This window comes from Myzus persicae, unplaced genomic scaffold (genome assembly GCF_001856785.1).
Source record: "Myzus persicae strain clone G006 unplaced genomic scaffold, MPER_G0061.0, whole genome shotgun sequence".
NCBI classification, from domain to species: domain Eukaryota; kingdom Metazoa; phylum Arthropoda; class Insecta; order Hemiptera; family Aphididae; genus Myzus; species Myzus persicae.
The window spans coordinates 28,902-55,844 of NW_019103015.1; the positions used below are offsets into that span (position 1 = coordinate 28,902).

The 26,943-nt window shown below is 31.9% G+C and overlaps 1 protein-coding gene across 3 annotated transcripts in view; it reads right to left on the reverse strand.

Moving 5' to 3' along the window:
• Positions 1 to 912: 912 nt before the first annotated feature.
• The window catches only part of LOC111033566 (protein muscleblind), a 179,679-nt gene continuing 153,648 nt past the window's right edge, over positions 913 to 26,943 (reverse strand). The window contains exons 5-9 of one of the 3 annotated variants that reach the window (XM_022314357.1): positions 17,472 to 17,672; positions 9,547 to 9,588; positions 3,691 to 3,811; positions 1,790 to 1,871; positions 913 to 973 (exon numbers count right to left, since the gene is read on the reverse strand). In XM_022314357.1, the coding sequence (XP_022170049.1) occupies positions 1,840 to 1,871; positions 3,691 to 3,811; positions 9,547 to 9,588; positions 17,472 to 17,672 (396 nt within the window). In that variant the 3' untranslated portion in view covers positions 913 to 973; positions 1,790 to 1,839. Of the gene's footprint in view, positions 974 to 1,788; positions 1,872 to 3,690; positions 3,812 to 9,546; positions 9,589 to 17,471; positions 17,673 to 26,943 lie in introns of those variants that run through there. The other 2 variants (XM_022314359.1, XM_022314358.1) reach the window with 2 other exon arrangements.

Here is a 26,943-nt window from a genome sequence, read left to right on the forward strand (position 1 = left end):
ATATATATATATATATATATGTTTATACTGAGGTTAAACATTTGAACACATATAATATTATTGTTATTATAATATTTCACACAATTAGTCATAACATGTTAAATCTTGTATTTTTTTTTTTTTATAACAATTTATTGAAAACGCATTTATATCATGTCAAATATTTGATTAATAATATCTTATAAACATATATGTATGCATAGATAATATATAATATAATATATATATATATATAAACATACATATATAATATTTATTATTGTATATAGGAGAAGGATTATTTTAATTTTATAAATTACTTATATTTCGAAATTTGTTTTCTAATCTATACTCGATGTTATACATTTTTATTATTATTAGTACATAAATTAAGTGTACCTATAAAATTTGCCTTAACTTAATTTTAAGTACCTAATCTAAAAATATTGTTAAATATATAATAATATAATGTATAATAACTACCTACAATCAAATAGCATAAAAAAAAAATCAAAAAAAAAAATCATTGGTGCGTTAAAATATAATAACAAGATTAATATTTATATATTATATATTGGTAATATAATTAGTTATATTTTGAGTAAAATAATGACTTTAAATAATATGAAGGGTTTTACATATATAGTGAGTAACCAACCTGATTGTATACAATTCAAATAGTCCAATAGTATTTTAACATTTCTCTAAGTAAAATAGTTTACTTTTGTTAACAAAATACAAAGTGCATCGTCTCTAGTTAGATTAATAAAATATTATCATTGACATTAGTTTCCGACCTATTTTAAATATTGGATAAAGGAAACTTAAACAATCTAATTTAATTGTTCAATATTATTCAATTCGTATTCTACAATATTATTTATGAATTATATATGTAATGCAATACACTATAAAAAAATTTACTGTGTATTAAACTGATGACTTGAATCGAACGTGATTTTGTTAATAATTATTAGGCCACAACCATACATTCCTGTGAACAAAAAAAAAATACATTCAATTTATAAAAGATCTTTATAACACAATACTACGAGTCGATAAATACCTATGTCATATACCAATACAATTGGTTAATTAATTTAATCTTTAATTTTTACTTGAATATGAATATTAGACCTTTATTGAAAATAACAACTTATTAGTGATAACTGCTATAGATGATGAAGATTTTAACATTTAAGAAGGACCATGTTTTTGTTTTATGTTTAGAAACGCCAGAATGGTAGTAAGTAAAACCGACTACTCTTTTATTCGGTATCATAGACAACTACAATGAGGACAATCAAACGCGATTTGTAACTACTAATTATTTGTGTAATACAAAAAATCCCATGTCTACCCGTGTGTATTGTACGCTTCCACGGCGAAACATGTTGGACGTCGATGAAATAAAATAAACCCGACGATAAAGATTGAGTTCGGTTTAGTCCAACTCTACAAGTGTTATTTTCGTCGTTATACACGCGTTTAATTATTAAAATAATTTAATACTTATTAGTTATGTAAGAAGGTATATCACGCGCATAGTGTAAAAAGCACAAAGTGAAAATTTAATTTTACTGTAGAATCTTCGTTAGGTTATAACAACCTTATTGTTTCTCAAATTTAAATTTATCATGAAAGTTTCACGAACAACACTGTCGTTTGGGCAATCGAATGCGAGAAAAATTCATTTTGTCCCTGAAAACTTTAAAATTTAAACAGTAATTTATTTTTAGATTATATAGATTTTGTGTATAACGTATGATGAATATATACGTATATGTTAATTTGAGTACTCTTTACTCACAATGGATGCATGTTGTACCACAGGTTGATTTCTGGATTGCAGTCGTTATGTTAATACCTCGGAATGCCCGGTGGTGCAGCAACTAATACAAAATAAAAAATAATATTAGCATCCATCGAATCAAACAATTTACGGTTATCGTCAAGGTGGTCGAATAATATGTATTGCAATACTAAACATTTTTTTTTCATGGCAAGTTTCAATAATAAATTATGTTATTTGTGTAAAATAATAAAATATACATATTCCCCCGTGATCGTATATTATAGCAGTGTATCTTTTGCCATAAAGTGATCGAGCGTGTAGGCGGTAAGTGATGCCCAGGGATGGTATAATATTATTTATATTAAGTGTACAAAATATATTATTTGAGTAAAAAAAATATCTCTCAGCCCACGGAGGAAATTCTCAGCTTTACATTTTTAAAAATACCATAAGTATGAATTATAACCAAATATTCAGAGGAAAAAAGTAATAATAAATAGAATTTTTAATTGAATTATACATTTAAGCGTGATAAGAAGATTATACATTATACGGTACAATATCTATAGTTTATTATTACTGAGAGAGAGAGAGAGGGAAGTTTCATTCTTAAAAATAATTAAGAGTAGAAATATGAGATAATATTTCATTGTAAATAACTGAAGGGATGGCATAACCCCGAGTGGCCCATCGTTCTCCACTGTAACCACATAATATGCAGCTATATATATAGTACCACGTTGAACGCAGAGTGATTCTTTAATTTGACAGTAAACGCTATTATTATCTCAAAAAGTATTAATGCTATTTTAAAAATATTTATCTTACATAATATTTTACAGTCACTATAAAACAAAATGTTTGAAAAAAATTTATATTTTTACTATTTTTTATAATATCGTCATTAAGTTTCTTACTTTTTTGAAACGTACATTTTTAATCTTATGTTTAGATGCATGACATCTCGTGTACATAAATTTTTTAAACTTTTTAATGACGATAAAAAAATATTTTTAAACGGCTTGTTGATTAGTTTTAAGTATTTAAATTTTAGAGTTTTAAAGAATGCAGAGTAGAGCGTGGCTCAGTGGTAAATGACAGATGTTGATCCACTTCTGTGATCGAGTCTAATCTTTCAATATACTATTACGAACAACAACTAATGAACTTATTAACATGCTTAAAATTAGATTTTAATACATTTAAATTTTCAAACAAAAAAAACATCCAGGAATATGCAATCGATGTTTACTGTCTATTGAAAAAGTTGATAGCTCAAAAATACGATACCATGTAAAAAACTAGTTAAAATTTTATTTTTATACTTAAGTATGATTTCAGGCTTTAGCAGTGTATAATAATATACCGTTAACTGTAAACAGGTCCAATGTAAATTGTAATAATACAGCGAAACCTCTAAATGCCGAGCACTCTTAGCTTCTAAAATTGTGTCCGTTACTCGGAGGTGTACGCTATTCAGATGTTTCAGATTGTAGGAAGCTTGTAGTCGGTCGGTGAGGTTTTACTATTTTCTGCTGTTATTATCGTATCAATATATCATGGTAGTCCGACCCGGTGTATTATACTTACGAGTAACAAACAAATGTATACAAAAACAATATAAAGGTTTGCACTATTTTCGATGTATGGAATTTTAAATAGCCTCCGGTTTCGGAACATTCTCACAACTGGATAATATAATAATAATATAATATTTTAGTAGTCATTCGGCTCTCCGAGACATCTGTTCCCTGTCCCACTTATCGTATACAACTTACAGCAGCCACATCCCTCATATTTGCCGAGATTCTACTCTGTTGATTTAATCAAATCCTCCTCAATATTGGCATAATTCTCGAGAATACACGTATACAACCTACCTATCAAGGGCTTCGTAAATATTTAACGAGACTTACAAGATACGGTTGGCACGAACGGCTGAAGCAATTGTTGGTAAGCTCCCGTGTTCTGTTGAAACACCGGCATTCCAGACTTGTCGCCTGCGGCTCGTTTGTACTGCATCATTCCCGGAAATGCCTAGAAACCATTAATATTTGTCTTGTATAACAAAATAAAACACTGAATTTCTGCACTTTGAACAGTTACGGGGTGCGGGTACTCGCAGTCAGACCGAATGTAATTCGTCCAAATACGGCGTTTAAGTATAACGGCATATACATTTGACATAATGATTGTTTATAATTCATAGTGACAATTAATAAATTACGGGCTGACTGCTAGAGTTGACGATAATAATATTGAAAAAAACTTCTTTCTTTCATTAATATTATTACCCACAATATGATTTGGTTGACGTTTGGATAAACGAAAAATAGGTTAACACATATTTTATTGAATGTGTAAAAATTTATTTTTATTTTTAGTAAACTAAACTGTTGTCCGTCATTATTCCGCTGATGGTGCATAATATTATTATTATGCCTTTGGGTCCAAAATGTGCGCATACGTTCGGCGAGCAAGGTGGGGCCTAACTTTAAAATATATCCCTTCTTATCACCTCATCACTATAAATCTAAAATCTAATAAACCTGTTTAGACATTTTAGCTCAATAATATGGTTGAATTTAAATAAATATTTTATTATAAAATATTACACAATATAAGACGTGTCTTGGAAAAGATAAAATATAGTATTTCCAGATCTTTTTTTAAATTCTGACTTCTTGTGAAGTAATTAAAACATTATTTTCGTTTTCTAAAAACACTATTAAATTGTATTTTAAAAACTTTTATTTGATGAGTTTATTATTCAAATGCTTTTAGAAAGTGTGTCCTTTTTATTTTCAGTTTATACTTTTACGGCCAGTTGAAAAGGATTAAAATGGCATTCAACCCCTTATTATAGATACAGATTGCTTTAAAATGTAATTTTTCGAGAAGTACCTACAGCAAAACAACTTTACATAAATTAAAAAAAAACAATTGTGTATTTTCCACCCAAAATTATTAATTAAGAATAAATAAATGTAGTATCTAAGAGTTATTAACTAAGAAACGATATAGAAATAATAACGCTGATGTATTTACTGTTATTTATATTATATTTTTTATAGATAATGTAGATTTCTATTTTATTAACTGCTATGGATTATTATTGCACATTTTTTCTAATTTTCTTGAGTGTATCAATAATTTATTTGAAGAAAAAAATTAATTTTTCATACTTTCCCCCGCTCACCGTTTTACCATGCACACGTAAATAATATTTGCATTAATAATTATATTGTGTAAACATTGTTAAGTATGATGATTATTATTTATAAATAGGTAGGTAAAAATTAATGTAAACCATTCTGTAACTCAAATTAACTATATAATAACATATAAACAGAGGTTTTTGTGATCTTAACTCAGCGTGACATAATGACGCACCTCTACTGTACAAAGCTAATTATCAATGTTTAAATTATATTATTAGATTGTAGGTATCAGATTTGTATTAGGATCTGATACACAGTGCAGTCTACATTTTAAGCAAAACAAATATAATCATAATATCATATTAGTATTGTGTATAATTAGGTGGTAAAACAAAACGAGAAAATAAAATATTTAAAACTAAAAGCATGCGTTTTTTTTTAGTATGGCATAGTTTAGTTAACAGCTCAAACCATGACAGAGTATTGTAGTTAAAATTATCCAAATAACTACAGTGTTGTGTACGAACTGTTGTCGTATTCAATTCGGTATATATATAAAATATATTGAAGACGAGACGATCTGCAGTGTTTGAATTGTAAAAAAAAGTAGTTAAATGACTTTTTGTTCCTATAGGTAGGCTACTGATAATTTGTTTTCCAAAAGATTTATCGACTTGTGTGTCATTAAGATAAATTAGAAGGGGTGCGTTGAAATGTTTTTAAAAAGAAGGAGTATTATAGTTCGCTACTTTCCAAATTAAAGCAACGGAGAGAGATAACTTTAAACAAGGGGTGCAATGTACGCGTAAATAACTGCAACTTTTTTGGGTGGGGTGTATGTTATTGCGTTGTTTTGCATCTGTTGAAATTTTTTTTTTTTTGATAGCTTTAACAGTAAGTATTATGTTCAAAGTTTTTACATTGAGTATTATAAAATTATAAAATAACAGTTGGTTCTAGAATTTAATATGCGAGTGGTAAGCTTGTACGTTATGTACATGTGATATTTTACTGTGGCATATTAAAAGTGATGAAATACTCGAACAAAGTGAATGTAAGAAAGCTTTGAACAGAGAAAATTATACACAAGTCTGTTTTGAATCTGCTGATATTTTGTAAGATTGTTTACATAAAAAATCAGGGATTTGTTGTGTGGGTACACAGTCTACAACAATAAATATTTGTTGAAGTTTTTCTTATAAAATAGTAATTAATTATCATTTCTAAACTTTGTTTTCGATTTTTGATGCAAGGGTATTTTAAATTGATAGAAATTCAATTTTTAATTGTAAGTCTCTAGAAACAAGGACTTCTTATTTATTTTTACTTATAATTATTGTATTAATGGTTTGAATAAAAATTACAATAGAATCAACGAATTTAACTACCTACCTAACGATCCTACTTTTAAACCAAAAAATCATATATATTATGACCTATGGTCAGGTTTGAACCTGATAGGTAACATTGGTAAGTTCAAGTACCAGTATGTGCTTAAAATACATAATTTGATTATTTTCACTTAATTATAATTTAACAAGCTCATTCGTACTAGGTAGGTACAAGATAAAAATATTATTTTATATTTTCTAGATAATATTGAAAGAGGTAGGTATACAATTTAAACATTTGAGTAGAAAATGATTTTATAATATGTATTGGTGTTTTCTCTAAATTCTTTTAAATGTATAAATTTATCATGAACGAATGAATGTTTCACAAATAAATCATAATTTATAAAAGTGCAAACAATATTTAGAAGTCAATAGTATCTATAGTTAAATTATTAGATACTGTGGCATAGTAAAGGAGGTAAACTGGTAGCCCTCTCCATCTACGACTCTCAAAAATTATGTTCCATTAATAGATAAAACAATTTTAAATAATAAAGTAATAATTATTGCAAATCATGATTGATTGCACAGTTATTAGTTTTTGTAAATTGTTAAGTAAATACCTACCGATTTAATAATTCCATTTTAAGTTCTCTTTTTTTTTTTTTATTAATTATGGGTATTCTAAAATAAGTTGTACTAAAAACTTAATTATACATGGATAACTACTATATTAGGTAGGTACTCGACTTTGGCCTAGAAAAAATGAACAAACATTACATACGACACTTTGTCTCTGTGTATTTCTGTTAGAGAGTACCTCAGTTCATGGGTAAGTCAGTGGGTACCTATCTATAAATCCGACCGGACTTAGGTCAACTCACCTGCGGTCGATTGAGAACAGCCGCAGGTTTGTGTGTATTTCGGTTTAAGCGCTATAACTTCACTAGCAAATCGGTTTAGGTTTACGGTCGGGAAAAAATGAACAAAAAAATGTAAAAAATACAGTGAGTGAAAAAGATTCAAAAAAGTCACTGTAAAAGACCGGACAGATGGCGCCACGGATTTATTATCGCTCAATTTTCGGGGGACCGGAAGTACCGAATTAAAATTTTTACTTAAAACCTACTTCACAGCGTGCTCAATAAATTCAAATAAATGAAGTGAAACATTAAAATACCAGATTCTCTCGTCACTAGAATTTCGACCGCTATTCGGAGGTGTCCGTTATTCAGAGGGTTTAATTTATAGAAAGTTTATAGAAAGTTCCCAAAAATACGTCCGCTATTTAGAGGTGCTAATTAGGGGAGATTTCCGTCGTTTGAACAACTAGTGAAACTAATTTCAGTTTAGTAAAATACATTTACACAACAATAGTTATGTATATGAGTTGTAATCAAATCTTGAGAGTTACTTCCCCACGTTTAAAATGTATTGCTACGTCATTGGTTAGTTTGAAACAATTGGGATTATTTAGCTGTTTATAAAAAAAAAAACCCTAATGAGGCTGAAACAGCTGAGGTAGCCTTGAGTAAAAATAGAAAAAATAATATATTATAATTTACAAGGGGATTCGGCAAGCTTTCAGTTTCACCCCACTTTTATTCTTTAATAATGCATTTATTAAAATTCTGTTTTTTGGTATTTTTTAAGTGTAGGTACTTAAAGGCCATAAATTTAAATACTTAGATTTTTTCAACATTCAGGGGGTATTCTGAGATGATACAAACTTCTTTTTTTCAAATGTTGTTCACTGAAAATTGTAAATCGGATGATTTTTTTAAGAATGTTGACGTGTCTAAAACGAAATTCAAACGAGTGGCTTCTGTGTTATTATTAAGCTACGTGTACCAAGCTAAATGTACCATTTAGTTTAGTTCTTATTATACCTGGAAAATGTTTACAAACTATAATTATCATAATTTTCAAATCATCATAGTCTCCATTCTGTCTTCTAAACTTATTATCATTGACCATAATATTATTCTAAGAACTTATACTTACAGTTCATGAACTCGGTAACCACTCAATTGTATTTCGATTTATGTTCATATATATTATAAAAAAATCATCTCCTTAACGATTTACAATATAAAAGGCTGACTACTTAAATTGTATGAAAATTTGAAGGATTTGAAAATAATACGATTCTAAAGTACATATTCTTAAAAATTACAAAAATCAGAAATTGAATAAATTCATTAATAAAGATAAAACGGGGTGGGTCGATGGTTGGGAAATCGCAATGAATATTACACATACAAAAATTGTGCTTAAGATCCATAAATAATGAAGTTATGTATTATAGTTTATTAAGTTAATTATTATACAAACGTAGGTTTGGAAATCAACTATGGCCTCAGTAGAACATACATCAAACTTTTACATAAAAACAGACCTTGAGACAAAAATTGCTTTTGAGTAATGAGAATTAATTTCTCTTTAACAGCGCGGCAAACAAATTACCGTAGTCCGTATTAAGCTAAAATAGTTTTGTACGAAAATGAAATGTCTCATTTGATTACTGCAGTAATCAAGACTGTTTTGAAATGTATTTCATGAATTCGTCATCTGAGCACCACGAGTTCTATAAATTGTAACGGTTTTCGGGGTCAAACGTGGAAAATTACGCTTTCCGAAATTTCAAAAATATGAGTCTCTCCTTCACTGGGAACGTCCGGCGGCGAAAGGGTTAATTTATTAAGGTTCAAAATAGCCGTTGTTACTGTGGTTTTTGCACTACATTATTAACACATAAATCAACCCCCCGAGTTAGTAAGCTTCAAGCAGATAAGCAAATGGTAGCAATTAACAAAATAAATAAGGCACGTTAAGCAGCATTTTCATTGTATCGATTTCCAAAATGGCTATGATGATGAAAGCAAACCGAATAAATGGATGAGCCGCGTTTATAAATAATAATATATTTTATTTTATGGACAGTGACAAAAATGGTCGCATGTTCGCATTGAGCTATTATTATCTATTATTAATGTGTGAACAATCATAATGTAACAATAACAATGTGTTAGGTACGTATATAGTATTTTTATTTCCAATAATTAGCTAGGACCGATTATTGCTGCACGGAATGCCTCTTATTATTTCTATAATGCGTTATTAGATATTAATATTATATTTCGTTCTTTTACATGTACAACACATCTTCAGAGCATATTTTATATTATTGGAACGTGAATCTTTGAAATGCTTCATTTCGAAACCAAAAAAATTGCACATTAACAATATCAACAGTATTTACAAGTTATTTACTTACAAAATTCTCGTAATAAAATGTTCCAACGGCTTTCATATCCATCTGAAACACATAACTCGTTGATAAACTATTTGTAAACCTTTACACATTGAGCTGGGAAGTGGGAGGTGATTATAATGTTCAATGGACAAAAAAAATTATTATTATTATTTTCACACTTTTATATTATACAGTAATAATTATTCCCTATACAATAACGTAAGGGATATATAAATTATTTTACTTTCGATAAAATTATGAATAATATAAAAATCGCACGACGCCGCTGAAGTGAGTTGTGTTATATAATATAATACAGTTGGACTTGGTTAACTTATTTTAGTGTACACCTATAAAGTATAAATATTAAATACCAGTACCTTTAAGTAAATACTAAATACCATTTATACTATATAGTTTATTACCTCAATAACCGAGATATGTCATATATATTAGATATATATATATATATATATGGTCACAGTATTATGTGTATTTGGCACACATCGGTGTACAATAAATTAATAAATAACAATATTTAATAAAAAAATCTCGGTATAAGTCTTTAAATTTTGATACGTCGTGTATGCACATAGGACATATACCATTTTCAATATTCAATATTATTAAGTCGATCAATTTTTTTCCTTTCTACATTTTTTTTTGTCGATATTGTTTTCTTGCCATAGTGAGGTTTGACGATCAAATATATTTGTCGAACGAACTACTATAGTATTATATAATATATATTAATAATAAAGTCCCGTTGTTTATAAAGACGTATAATAGATATCGTGCGCTTTTCATTTCTCTTAATTGTAAAAAATGGCTCGCTTTTATTAATTTTATTTAATTATAAAGTATTTCAATTGAAGGAAACAAAAAACAAAAAAAAAAAAAATACTAAATTGTGTAGTTGATTCGTTCGTTAACTATACTTTATTCACGATCATGCGCGTGCGCAGTTATTCGCCGTATTTTAACCTTTTCGTTTTTCAAATAGCTACGGGACACGAAAACTCGTAAATTGTTCGTTCGAATGTATTAATGCAATAAATCAAAAGTGATGTGCCTGGCAAAATACACTTAGCTAATCAACATTTATGAGTTATACATTGGAATATTAAAATTGCTATCTTAGAACGGGCTGCGCTTAATTTATGGCCTTCGGACATGGACGGAAATTCTGTGTAAAGCTTAAGAAAACTTTGGGATCACACGTCGTAACATACTAATACCGTATATTATGTAAGGTCTGAATATTATTATCATACAACGTTAAAATAATAATTTTAGCCGTGTTCGATAATTTAGTAGGCGACAATTATTATTATTACTATTACTACGAATTACTTCGAATATATGATTATTATTTTAGTACCTATACAATAAACGCGATAATTATTTAGTTTACGAACGCAAAACGAAATTGATGGTTCCAACTGTGTTGTGTTGCAGATTCATTATAACTATTGATTGCTGCAGTGTACTGTGCACATATTTATTTATGTATATAAAATTGTTTTAATTGAAATGGCTATAGGCGCGTGTCTGATAAAATCGTTGAATATAATATTTATACATATATATATTATTAGTATTGCTGTTATTTGTATACCTATAACGAACATCGTGGGTAGGCGTATTTAAGTGACATTTCCTAAACGTCATTCAAAATTGTTCGAATGAAATTAATTTCCATTTAGGATACATCATAACATATTATTATTATAACCTCTCTATGTATAATACCAGCTACGGCGAAATGGAAACCCGCGGATCACACGCCTACACGTGGTGGATGAAATATATATTTTATTTGCCATGGGTACATATATTATGGAAATTCGTACGTTTACTCGAAAACCAATCACGGGGAACGTGCGAACACGTCTTAAGGTAAACCGATCGAGCGATGAATTATTGCCACACAACTATTATTGTAATACAACGTAAGCGTTCTCGACTTCTCGGTAAGAAATAGGTACTGTATAGAAAATGTATACTGCACATTGGGTTCACTCTATAACTGGGCGACCGGAAAATCAATGTCTCAGTAAAACATAATTTTAAACCAAAATCAGGCAAGTACCCAGGCAGGCATAGGTATATAAAACAGAAATAAAATCGAATCTTCGAATTTTAGAATAATCGTAGTCAATAATATTATTTATCTTGCACTTTTCTATAGAAAAGTTATTCCCATTCGTGCTCGATGTACAGGAGTTGTCGATTACAGTTACGTCTAGGTGACAGGATATTTCCTCATTATTCTTTCGATTGTTATAAATCTATAATAAAAGAGAAGCGAAATTTAAAAAAAAAAAAATATATATATATATATATACTTATAATATTATTATAACAATCATCCGTAACAGTGTTTCTATATCGTGAAGTGTGTAAGCTCCTGCAGGTTCCTGGCCAATAATATTCCCAGTGGTCGACAGTTCCGAGAATGTATCTGTGCATTTATTTAGTGTTGAGTACGGTTCCCACTTATCAGTATGGCTTATAATAAAATATTTGGTTTTTTTTTTTTTTTGGTTTATTCCACTCATTGAATTATCGGCAGAACGGACGCTGATAAATACGATTTTCGAGAAATAAAAATCTTCATTCCAACTGAAGTAGACGGAATACAATTTGTTTGGTAAAACTTACAAAAAACGTTACAATAACATTATATTATAGTACATAAGACGAGCTTTGAAAGTTCTTAAACTTTTAATTTTAAATCATTTCTAGTCCCATATTCCACGGAAATTATAAGTAGCGTGTATATGACTGTTACTGCGAATTCCGGTGTCCGGTCTACAATTCGATGCGCATGTTGATTGCAATTTTTTCTCCAAACAATAAATCTATCTCTTACAGCTGATAGTTGTCAGTCCATCAATATGCAATGCAATAGTTAAGTAGGTAATTTAAAAAAAAAAAAGAACTCGATAATATTATAATACATTATCCATATTCAATATGATCTCTTGGTTCGCGGTTTGCGCATGCGTTACCTCGAAAATGAAGAATATCACTCTGGTTTAAACTCGCATTCATTTTGATTTATGCAAGTCCGTTCATACGTCATATTATATACGATGTACGTCGTCGTCGTCGTTTTTGTCGTTGTTTGTTCAGGATGGGATCTGATGGCATTTTAATTAAACCCGGGTTAATTGGTCATCTCCTACATTATAATATGTATATGTGTGAGTATAATGTATACATATATATATATATATTGTGCGACCCTCGACGTTGACGGTTCTTCCGCATAATGCGTTATGTATGGTCGTCGGTATTTTTAATTCGCCATTAATATTCTTAACATAAACGTTTTATGTGACGCCAGGCACGTGTTATAAACGATGAAAGGAAGTGCTTCCAAGTGCGCATGTATACATATTTATTTTAACGGTATTTTGCTCTTGGCGCGATAGTTTTGTGATGTGGAACCACACTGAGCGAATATCGTTTGTTACGAGCCCGTTGCATAATAATACTTACGGCTGCGCAATACTTCTGTTCGGCCAACACTGATGAAATCAAATAACCTCGGCGGTCGAGGGTTGATTTTGAACTCGAACGTCGAGCACACATTATAATATTATCGTTGTTATTATTATATACAATCGCTTTGAAAATATATTATTTTCGGTGCGTTTCCCGGCGGCTGCAGCCTGCAGGTGTTATGGACGCCTCCGTGTGTAGTGGGCACGAGAAAAATATAATTATCGAGAGAACAACTGAACAACAACGATTCACAGCTGCGGCCCAGCAGCCCAGATACGAAGGTGTGAACTCACCCGATTAACACGCCATAGTAAAGGAAACATAATGCAATATTATATTTTACAATATTTATGACGTAACGGAGAGATAAATCGGTCGGAAGAGGTTCAGAAATAAGTCAAGGCATCAACGGCGAGAGCTAGGTTTCGAAGGGGTTTTTTTTCGTACACTTTCTTAATAAACCGCCATTAACTTCGATATATTATTCGTATATGTTTTTACAAACCTCAATGACTCACTCAAGTGCACTAAATCTTGTTCTTGTCCTTTACCTGCTCCTTAACGTAGCTGCTTCTTAACCGGCTCCTTAACCCAACCCCCCTCCTGTTTCTTACCGAGATATATTATATTCTTCTTTAAGTTTTAAAAACTTCCCCTCTCCAATTATTATTGATGTAAGCCGATAAATACGTCTTAATGATAGCGTTTCACATTTCGGTTTCCAAATTTACGATTTCATCTTGCGCAATGACACTCGCCACTTATGATTTCTCATATTTTTTTCAGTGTTGGTTTTGAGTTTATAATATAATATTGCTCCGTTTAGTAAACCGATATCTCATCAGTTACTCGGTACCTACCTATAATCTATAGCTTATTGAACACAGTATGATATGTTTCTGTGAACGGATATATATCATATATATTTTATACAAGGTAGGTTGGTATTGTATATTACACAGGTACAAACCAAGACCGAAAACTTATAACACGTGACAAGATTTGACAATGTTACTTTAACCTAGCACGACCATAATGTTGTGGCCACTGAATAATGGATAACCGCGGCCAAATAATAAAATGAAATATAAATATGGAAATTCTGGTGAAAACGTTCATCACTCGATTATCACTGGTTATCAAAAAAAAAAAACTTTTATTATAAGATCCCCATAATATATTGAGTATTTTAGTAAGTACGTGTTTTTATGATTTATGAACAGAAATCTGGTATTGATACGGGCTTGGAACTCCCGAAGTTGGATTAATGATGTCTTAGAATGCAGAAAGTCGAAAGTATGTGTAAATGTGTCATAAATCATATAAAATATGTATTTGTTCTACCGATAAATTATACTTTAGACACCCTTCAAAAGTGTGTTTATTATTATAGCATATTATTATTTTGTCTATTTATTATTATAGCTTAATTATAAGAAACAAAGGGAGATTTGAAATCGAATTCAAATTGATCACAATACTCATTTCGAAACCGACATAACTAACAGCAGTGCAACTTTCTCGGTGTTTATATGTCTGGTTTTTAATAGGAGAAAAATAATTAAAGTCGTTTTTAAAAATAATCCTTCTAGAGATCGGAAAATCCGCGGTCGAAACAGTTCCATAAGCCGACCAAATGGAAAGGAATCGTGTCGAGGAGGCTTTAAAAACAACCCTCCCCACAGATCCAGGTATCTGCGCGTAGAGGTTTTTCGATTAATTACTATTAGTTGTTAGTACTCGGATAGTGGTATGGTGGGAATTGGATTTCTGGTCGGCATAAGAGCGCGGTGATAACAATACAAATATCTATACGTTGCCCGACGTTGGCCCGGGCAACAGATTCAGCCACGGCCGCGCGACCCTCCCTATCTGCAGCAGTGCAGTTCAAACGTTACGGGTGGAAAAAGTTACTAATGCCAAAATAAATTGGTGGGCTATACGCCTATACATCACGTGTATCGAGTCAGCATACCCAGGGTCACGTAAATAAGCCGGACCGGAGTTCATGCCGCCGGAGGGTGTTGCTGTACACGCGGCGTGTGGGTGTAGGTAGGGTTTGGCAGGCGTCTATATATAATAATATATAAAATGTAAGTAGAGCTTTTTATATTGTTGTTGGCTGGCTTCAATTTACAAATTGTTCCGCGGTATTATAATATTATATATTTTACATTTACTCCGAGGGTTTCAAAACACGTGAACTCCATAATATTATGTGAAACGTTAGGTGGGTAGGTGGGTATAGGTGTTAAAGCGATATTACTGCGCGTTGTGATTATTATTAATATATTTTTTTTTTGTTCGGCTCGTTATCGATTAGGTTTATGTGATAAAAAAAGAAACAAGTTTTTGCGTTTGTCGGATATTATTGTCACCTATTATGTGATGCGATTGGGCGTAATATATTTAAAAATATTTTCACGAGTTCATCGGAATGGGTAACTGATGATGGTGTTTTAAAAATAATGCTTTTTGTGACTACATGCGGATAACAGCGATTGAATTAAATATTGATTTTTTTGGAACTTCCTGCAATGTAACGTTATTTACTCATTTAATTGTACGTATAATGTAAAACGTTGATGTTTAGGAACTGCAATCGATTTCATTTCGAAACTACCAAACCAATTTATAATAATTTTTAGTAATTGTTATTTATGACGGTTTATAAATTTATCAAAAGTCGTTGAATTATGTTCAGAAATTATAATAATGTTTGATAAATATATTAAATATATAGAGATTTATAATTAGAAATTGGGAAATACATTTCAGGATCATTGAGTAAATTAAATTTTGGCGAGCAAGCAGTCAACTGAAAATGCATATTAATGACGTTGTACCTGCGAGTCATTTGATGAGAAAAATATCGATTTACTTTTATATACAGAGTGATTTTTATTAGACTACAACTTTTCTCTACTCATCCAATATTGACTTCAACTTTAAAGTAATTGTAATATTAATGAATAAATCGTTCGATATTTTTTGATTAGGTACCTAGTTCATATTAAAATGTTCTCTGTTGAACACCGACAATTGATTAAAATAATTTTTGGTAGGTAGTTATTTGGGGCGACTAGTTCGGAAACAATTTCTCATGAAGTTTGAACAAATAAGCGAAAGGGATTAAGATGGGATTTATATGAATAAATGTACAGAATTGTACGTAGAAAATAGGAGCAATAATTAGTATTCCTACTAAAGTCAAAATAGAACGATAACCTTACGAACCTTACTAGCCTTTCTGTGATAAGATTTATTTAAAAAATAAACACATAGTACATGAAGGTACCCATCTACTCTCCTATATAGGTAAGGCATAATATATTATAAAAAAAATAAACGACTAATTATTGAATTTTAGATGGACTTATCATTTTGACACGATTGCAGGTGCTAATAATATACAACAGAATCGACTAATCGAGACGCATTTTAGATGTTAGTGCAAATATTGTGGTATTAGATTGTTGCAAGGGCCACGGAGTTAAGTTGACATTGTATAAAATCTGTCCGTCCTCGATACCTCTCTCAGATCCTCGTGATACGCAAGTTAAAGTAAAAAGTAATTAGATAAAAGCCACACGACAGTCGCAGTAACAATAGTAGGTATAGTCATAATAATATTACGTATATATAGTAGGTGGCATAACAAAGAAATAAAAAGGTGTGCGATAAATATAAAAACTTTTGTCGCATTAATGGTAATACGATTTTTATCAGATAAGCAATAGTAACATAACTTTGCCAACGGCATCGTACAAATCTACGAGGACGTTAAAACTTTAAAAGTTCAAAAATAATGATAATAATAATAAAAATAATCAAACAAATTAAACAAATTAAAATGTCCATCGGCTGATGCGAGTTTGTAAGTTAGCGATACAAAAAGTTGTTGATGTTCATAATATCAACAATCACGCTGCACGATGAAATCTATTGTGTTAATTATCAATATTTAGGTACCTATGTGTACGTACTATTATAAAAGTAGTATGTAAGTATTAGAAGTACGCATATAATAATATTATTATATTATAAAAGCTTCTATGTATAGATATATCAATATAACAGGTGATAATAACGGTATAACAAGTATGAAGTAATAATAATAATTGAATAGTCTAATAAATATATAATAAAAAAAAAAACAAAATCAACGCCAAGTATTGTGAGAAAACGTATTAGCTAGTAAAAAAATGTAAGAATGGAAAGAAAATTACAAAAATGTTTAACTAAAAGATCAGGTATAATAATGACAATATTATAGTTGATCTCGCGGTCATGCTTTTTTTTTTTTTTTTTGATACTCGGGCGGAAAACCAAAAGTAGTAATAGTACCTAGATAATTAATAAATATATGATACTATAATAATAGGACTAGGTAAGGTGGTGAAAAAAGGTTTTGCGTTTTATATTTTACTAACGTCTAGACGGTCGTTCCTAGGCATTTTCTGTTGTGTAACCATTGTCTGCTGCACGGCCATGGCCAGCGGATTGTTCGGGTCTGACGTGATTATCGTGGTCGGTCCAATCAACGGGCCGGCGGCGCTAAAGTATGGCGTGTAAGTGTTACCGACCTGGGTACTTGCTCCAGGGATTCCGGTCAAATATGCTGTTGGCGTTGCCTGCGAATGACAAAAAACACTACTTTCAAAATATGAATTATTGTAATCATTGTATACGGTAAAAATATATAATATATTTAAACGATTTCATAAGTACATATTATTGTGTTATATAGAAATGTATAAAATATACTAAAATAGTGGCCCTGTGTGGAGTGGTGGTTGTATTCAGTCACGTGACGTGTTCCGAGTGCAAGCATCGGCCGGTGTCCCCGGGTGGGGGACCACGGGTTTTTAGTGACTTGTTCCAAGCCTACCACCCCCCTCCTACAAAAAAGCTAAAGGATTTAATTGCGAGGCTTAAGGTCAATAAAATAAATAAAAAATAATATCACATTTATCCCGTGAGCTCACTATTATTATATTACTATCAGCCGAGTATATTGTGCGCAATATAGGTATACATAATGTATGATATAATAATTATTATAATCGGATTCCCGAGAATCGGATTCAATAATCATTCGACCGCGCACAAGATGGTACAATAAAAAGTAATCTTTAATAGGTATTCTGAATATTTTTATTACATTTTAGAGGATTTTAAAGGATAATTTAGTATTAAAATTATTACTTGCAATGGACAGTCTTTAAAAGTATTGATGGTGTCTTAGTGAGGCCAACGTCATTATTTCAAATATCAATATCATAAATTACAAGATATCTATATATCGCATCAAAAAATATTGACACGATAAATCAATCGAAAACAAAAAGAAAAGTTTTTGTAATTTTGGTGATTAACGTACAGTTTGAATTTGTTTCAATTCAATGTTTTACTAATATATCTTAGTTAGTATCATGATTTTTAGGCAGCCGCCCACTCGGTGTTAGCTGGATTAATTTCGAGTTGATGGTAAATTAAATTTGTTCTCAAATCAAAATTCGTTTATAGCTAGATACCAGCTTTACCTTATGTTCACCGAAAGCATTCATAAATGTTAAAAAAAAAGTTTTTTTTTATTCTGTTGAAAAATGTGCATTACCTATTATACCGGAAAAACGTTTTGTTTGCACGGACTTATAACGATGTATATAGAATAGCTTAAATGGTCTTATCGAAAATTCGCCAAGCTTTCCGGGGATATGGATAATAATGCTATATAGGTAGGTTGATACTTATGATTTGCATCGGAGGGGTAAAAAAACTCGCCCCAGATACCGAGACCGGCGCGATAAAGTCGAAAACAACTTAATATGATATATACCTAAAGTAGGTAAAAAAGCTATATACACACCGAGTCTCGGCGGTAACTTAATTTAAACGATCGAAAAGACGAACTATATAATATAATATAGGTAGCTATTTTTTCTGCCTGCGAACAATGCCGAGAGTAGTATACGCTGCCGGGTTTCACTTCAGAAGGAACTTTTCGAATACCGGTTAAGGAACCCACACACACCCCACCCGCGACACTCACATGCGTGCGAATATTACATTATGCGATCGTGTTTGTTATCGGCCATCGTTCGCCGTACTGCGGTGGAAAATCGATTGGGGCGCGTTTTTTTCGCTTATTTTTTTATACATTTTTTTTTACGGCCACACAATGCCGAATGTGTCGTGATACTTTAAAATATTATATCGTAAATCGTAACAATTTAATCGTATAATAATAATAATAATAATATACATTGCTCCGTCGGCGCCAGCCGACTATTGTAACCTAGTTGCAGCGGCGGGCCTGGTCTGTCCGTGGCCGATTTATTATTTTTGCGAGGCGTTCGCTTTTTTTTTACTATAACATTATTATTATTTCGTTCCTATATATTGAACATTTAGCGACCTGCGGGTCGCACCACAATGACGGGTACATCAAATTATATTCGTGATGTTTTATTAGTATATTTAATCTATATATACATTTATTATTACGAAGCGGTCGAAGTTTTTTGTTTTTTTGGTTTTTTTTTTTTTGCACTTTGACAAATAAACGCTCTCTTTACAATACAATTATTATATTTTCCATCTGATGTGTCGGCGGTAGTTATACAGAATAATAATACCCGACTAAACCAACATTTATTTTTATGTTTCCACTCGGTCATGCAATATATTTTATCAAGGTGAACTCGGCGGGCGCCGCCACTGGCGCCACTGCGACAACCGGACTGTACGGTCTATAAAAATATAATAACAACGCGACGGTATGCCGACTTTAATAATGAAATTGATGTGTGTGTGCGTGTGCACCTCTGTGTGCGAGTGTACACGAGCAGTAGTGTACTGTGCACACATTCCGAGCACCTAAAACCGAAAATAATTAATACCAACTCGGCTGAAATCGAGCGCAGAAAACGCATTGCTTAAAAGGTCGCGCGACGCGCTGGCGCGGACGTATAAATCATCGACCATTGTCTTTCTCTCTCTCGCACACACACACACACACACACACACACACACACACACACACACACACACACACACACACACACACACACACACCCACACTTTCGCATCACATTCCTTCTCCGGTGATTACGAGCCGCATACAATTATTATTATTGTTATTCGCGAGGACGTTTTGTGCAATTATGCGTGAACGGAAATCGCCGGATATGTCTGCCGCGACACGACGCAAAACCATATAAACGACCAGGGTGTTATTACTATTATTGTCATCATCATGGTGCGGCATTCGATTTGCGTGTGAGTCATTAAAAATTGAACGAGAAATAATATGCAACTCTCGTATGGGGAATATCGTATTAAAGCACCTGAAAATGACTCATTGCTCATACAATAGCCGCACAAGTCAAACCGTCGTCACATATAGGCGTCTGTCGCGGACACACACGACCCGCGACATTATTGACAAGGCACGAAGTGTGCGGCGGCTCATTTTGAATATTAATAATTTTTTTTTCAAAATTTGGGTGTCAAACAGCATTAATTCCTTCCCGTTTGGTTTCACATCCGAGCACATAATATGTATTGTCTAACCTGTACAGGGCACCAGAAAAAGGTCCAGACTAGAGTTATAGTTATTTGTTGTAGACTATGTCTGCCCATCTATATACCGTGAATCCGATTTGAATCATCAAAATTAAAATTAATTATTAATAAAAAAATAATACATTTACGTCACGAACTGTGAAATGCTAGTTATCTATTGTTTATGTTTAATGTTTATCTTAGTCCATGACCTACGTATGTATCGATTCGTATAATATTGTAGTTAGGTTTGCTATGATGCGATATGAGCTTTGCAACAAAAGAGGACGTTTGTCTCTCACTGTAAACACCAATGTAGTTTATACGTTTTTTTACCACCTACTGTTGAAGATCGATTTCGAAACCGTGTCATGTACATACATATTTTTATCCCGATTGTATGAGAGAGTTCGAGAGGAATCAACAAACTCAATATTAAAACAGAATAAAATGAAACAATTAAAAAGGATAAAATGCTGACGTCTGATAAGCCAAGTTTTAATATTGTTTACACGTAGGTACAATAATAATATTATTTTAATGCCGACGACGATATTTTAACGTCAATATTATTGTCTCGGGTGACTAGTAAACAAGTTGATGGGTGACACAGCCAACGACGCTTCATCGATGATACGACGTGTCCAGCAAGCTATGCCCACCATGTCGCCCGAGTGTAATGCATTTTGTACTTCTATTATCCTATACATATTTTTGTATCGTCCTGTGAAACGACAACAGCAACAATAATAATAACAACAGCGACGAAAACGACCATCGGAACAATGGATAAACGAAACACTTTCCCGAGCTGCGAATTCAAAGGATAAATTAGCGTAGTACACCATCGAACGATATCATAGAACAAGGACTACGGCGGTAGAGCACCACCGACCTATACCGACCGGGATAGACTCAATACCAAACACCCGTTATTGGCGTGCCGCTGAATGCTATGGCATTTCATTTCACTCGGCCGATCGATAGACGGAAACAAAACAATTCGATAAATTTTTATTTTATAGGGGATGATGGCGCGCGAGTGGGGTGTATAATCCCGCCGCCGCCGCCCCGTTCGACGTCTGTGAAAAATCAAGTAATCAGTGCTCGTCTATGTATTGCGGTCCGCGATAAGGGCGAATCTCACGTCCGGTTTGTTTTATTCGTTGTAAGAGAAAGAAAAAAAAAATAGTAATAATAAAATCGGTATTTCGTTCACGTACGCCGGAGGAGTCTGATTCGGCGGGCGCGAGGAGACCGTTTCCTCGACGAGCGAATTACCCATGTGTGCGTGTGTGTGCGTGTGTGTATGCGTGTGTGTGTGCGTGTGTGTGTGCGTGTGTGTGTTTGTATTCGGCGATCCCTCGTAAGTCGCGTTCATCGAACATTCGTCATATTATTATTATACATGTACACATGCCTCCCGGCGAAACATCACTTGAATTTATTATATTATTATTTATTATTATTATCATCATCATCAGACACCGTATAATAATATATTATGATAATGTATTATGCGATGCACCAGGCAGGTACATAATATACGGAGTGATTTGTCTCGCCATTCACCTCACCCCATTCTCGTGCTCGAATTGTGCGTTATTTATTGTAATTCTGATTTTCGGACATTTTAAGTAGGTGGGTACACCCGAGTATAAAAAGATAAAATAAAGTGGGTAGGTACTAATACTGAAAGTATACTCAAAGACAGGATTTTCAAATACTTAGATTTGTTACGGCATTAAAAGACCGCATAGGTATAAATGTATAATATAACTGCAGAGGCGTTTTTCCAAATGCGTAGACCTCCTTTTTATCTGTGAATTATTAAGCCGTCTTTTTTTATTTTTTTTTAAAAAGTTGATGCACAGACTTGAGAAAATCAAAATCAAAAAGAGTAGTTCTGCTTTATTCAGTTTACTATGATATAACCCATATAATGACTACCTATATTACGTAATATTATGCATAATAGGTACATTTTGTTTCATATAACGACATTTATTATACACTGCTGGACTATAATGAAACAGATTGTAATTCGTATGAGATTGACTTAGAGCTGTGTATTGCTTATTTAACAAAACATTGATATAAAAAAAAACTTAATGCCAATTATTCAATTATACATATATCATAATCAATTTAACACGACCATACACGATATATTCGAGACGCGAGTACCTCTATACGATGACTGGACTGACGAGATATTGAAGAGCGTGTGCATAAGGCAGCTTCTGAGCTTTTGTTACAATATTATTTATTGTTATATTTTTATTACTATTTGTTATCATGGTCAACCAAGACCAGTCGAACATGGGTTATACATAAAACATATTGTTTGGAAAAAATAACAAATACTGATGCAGACTAAAATTTACCGATCAACATTTATTTTATGTTTTATATATTACCCATATACGTAGGTACCAAGCTATTCATTATAATAATATTATATTCAAATATTCAATAAACTACAAACATTAGATCTTAGAATACACGCTTATAGTAGAATAATTCACGAGCTATTCGTTTGAATTCCGATTTCAATGCATCAGAATTTTAAAACAAATCATTTTGTTAAAAAATTCGCAGAAAAAGAGGGAGGTTCTTGTTGTGTTTTTAGCCTGCAGTGGACTAGCCAGGAGGACACAAGTCTTTCTCTCTCATTGGTCGAGGTATCTGCTTTTTTAAGCTGAAGCATAGATTGATCGAATATTTTAATATCAACATAATATGTTGAACATTTTTAGAGTTGAATGTCCTACACGGATGGAAATCAGTAAAATGTTCTCCCTTATGGGTAGTCACTTTTTAAAAACTAAAGGTTATTGGAATAAAAATATGATTTGTCTTTGTTAATATTGTTAAGTCACTTTTATTTAGTTAGGTACTAAAAGGGGCATGTACCTACTTATTTCATTAGCTTTTCAATAAGCTAATATTACTTAAACGGGTATAGTATTACCTGAAACTCAAGAATAAAAAATTATTAGTATCATTGTGCTTACTGTTTTAAAATTCGTAGATCTCCAAAATATGTAATATAATATAGTGTAATGACATATGATAATTCTTACAGATATGAATTTTTTTATGTCGTTCAATAAGAAATAAAATTAATTCATTCTTTTTTTAAGAAAAAAATATATAAAATATAACTTTTTGCAATAATCATTATGAGGATGACATAGCCATTGAACAACAATTCATTGATACAATTATTATTAATTATTTTTTTATTTGATTCCATTTAAAATTATTAAGTGTCACCGTGTTGCCGATAACGCTTCGATACTATTCAATAACTGATACGCACTTTCACGACGTCGTGGGAGTTCAATTAAAAGACAGTTTATTGTTATATTATATGGATGACTGAACTAAACGAAATTGAAAAATGTTGTCACCTCGCGAATAAAGCAAGACGGTCAATATCACCGCCGCTGTCATCCATAACATATTATGAACAAAAAAACACGAAGTGTGTTAAACGTTTTCACGGTTAAAAAGTATCTTAAATGCATGGTAGGTATTAGAAGCTCGCGATTGTCCACGCGGGAGGCGCTAATGCAAAATTTTCGGGACGAATAATAAAAAAAAAAAAAAAATCCATCGATTCGAGTGTGTCTCGTCTTATTTAGGCGAGATATTGGTTTGTATCGTTTCTCGACGACATGACGTCTCATCGGCCGCCCCGTGTCATCGTCGTGGACACTGACAAACTCGCATTAACGTCGATTGACATTACGCCTACTGGCCGGAACTGCAGATGAACTACGGAGACTTCTCGAAAAATGTAATATTGTAATGTTATATTATTTTCCATCTCGCCTTTATTTTTGTATTATTCATAGCGATATATATCGTACTCGGTGTTTCTGTGAATAACGATAAATCGCTAACCCACCATGGCGTCGGTCGCATCTCAATTCCTACCACTATTTATCCGCTGTTCATTTTATCGTTCTCCGAAAAAAAACCAAGACAAATCGAGATCGTTTTCCTCCATTACTAAAATACAAAATTGTAGTGTCAACTTATAAATTTGAATAGGCACCTACCCGTCATTTTCAAGCCAAGAAGAGTAGCGTTCTATATAATATTTTTATATAAATACAAGTAAACATAATGTTATCAAAATATATGAAATAATAATTAAAATTAAAGAACATCGTGATCAAATATCGTAAAATATTAGTTGCTTATAATAATCTAGATCTACAAGTTCAATTAAAAATATAGGTAATACACGAAGTACCGTACAGTTTTTAATTACCATTTAATTAATAATAGCAAGAGTCTATTATGAATGTAAGAATAGAAATTTAATAACTGCATACTTAATAACAATAATAAAAAAAATTGCAAAAACGAATGTATTATGATAGACATTTTTCGAATATAACTACAAAAAATACGAATTGGGCTTGTTAATCGATTGAAACACATAATGTGTTACCTAATAAAAGTATTGTACACGATAAACGGTCGGTCAAGGGTTGTGTGACTTCTCGGGAATGTTTTGCCTTATAAGTACGTGAAATTATGTTTTTATGTTGGCGGGAGCGGCGACGCATTGTCATTTCGAGGCCGAGCGATTGCATCGCATAACTTGTAAAGTCGGAACAGAAAATGTGGAAAATTTGCTCGGGAGAGATGAAATTATTGCCACTGAAACGCTCGAAATAATTATAAATCTACCTGGGACGTGCCGAACGAGCAAAAAATAAAACATTATTGCCGCCGATGCTACCTGCACAACATTATGGCCGTCGGAATCGTAAACTGCACGTACTGAAACCATACGATGGTAATATACGCAGTAGGCATAATAATATGCATTATGCAACCACGGCAGGATAATAATTTATAACGAATGTCATTGATTAATTAAAAATCAAAGCGGGGTTGCCTTTAAACTATTTCCAACGTATAATTATTGTAATACTTCACCCTCGGGATGTACGACAATCTCGACGGAATAAAATAATTCGAAAAAAAAAGCGAACAATAGTATTGAATATTAAACGTCGGGGTGTCACCCAATGCATACTATATACCTGTACCCAACGTCATAAATCTGCGCCCTCAGTCCATTGCTCTACTCAAAGCCTCCGTCAATATTGTTTTTGATAACCATCCGCTGTATGGTAATACTATTTTGCAGAGTCAATGTTGTCACCCACAATATATTATTGTCAACACGGTAGACGGGAAAAAACCAAATTTGTTTATTTTACTAAACACATAAGTTCTGATAACAAAATATTCAAATCAGTGATAATTGTATTTTTCTAAAGTTTCATTAAAATGATTAAAAGGACACGTATAACTTTTTATTGTATGTCACACTATCTTTTTTTATTTACATATTATGTCGACATATTTACTTTATTGGACTAATCAAATTTTTATTTGACTAACCTTTCTATATAAACAATGTGGACTTCAAGGAGAATCTACTTTAAAAATATAATTTTTACTTTCATCGATTGTTTTGGATTATATGTCCCAAGTATTTTGTATTTTCATTAATTTACCTATTATTTATTAACTTCATGATATAAGTAAGAGTATACCAAACCAGAGCATTAGGTCGGTTGGATAATTATTGATCTAAATTCGTAATTAGAAAATTAGAAATATAGAGTCCAATAAAAAATGACCAAATAGAAATGTATAGAAATATTGTTTTCATTGTCATTACATTTTTTCCCTGGGTTTTTCATTTCCTCATTAATTAACAAGCACCCGCTGCTAACTGTTATTTATATTATTGCAAAAATTGCGTTGTATCTATTCCTCGAAAATACCGACCTATTCAATTATTAACGATGAAATTTCGATTTCAATCCAACCGCTAAGACTACAACGAACGCAAATAGGTATATCTCAGGTGCCACACAAATACTTATTATAATAATAATATTACATAGTGCACCGATTCACTAAATATCATCATATTATTTATTGACAGTTAAACCGATTACTGGATATTCGAAAATAAATGTTATTTATTCCGCACGTTTACGTGCACCAATAATAATAATAAAAATAGTTAAATTATTAATGTGTGCTAAACTGCGATTATACGTCGTTATATTATGTACCTGCAGAATCAACGAAGGATTATGTAGATTATGATATTATCGTTAAACCGTTCGTTTTACATAAAAAAAATATTTCTGCTTTCGAAATGTAATTAAATAACGCGCTTGTATATCACGCAGGACATATTATTATAGTCCTGTAGCGTGTGTGTGTGTGTGTGTGTGTGTGTGTGTGTGTGTGTGTGTGTGTGTGTGTGTGTGTGTGTGTGTGTGTGTG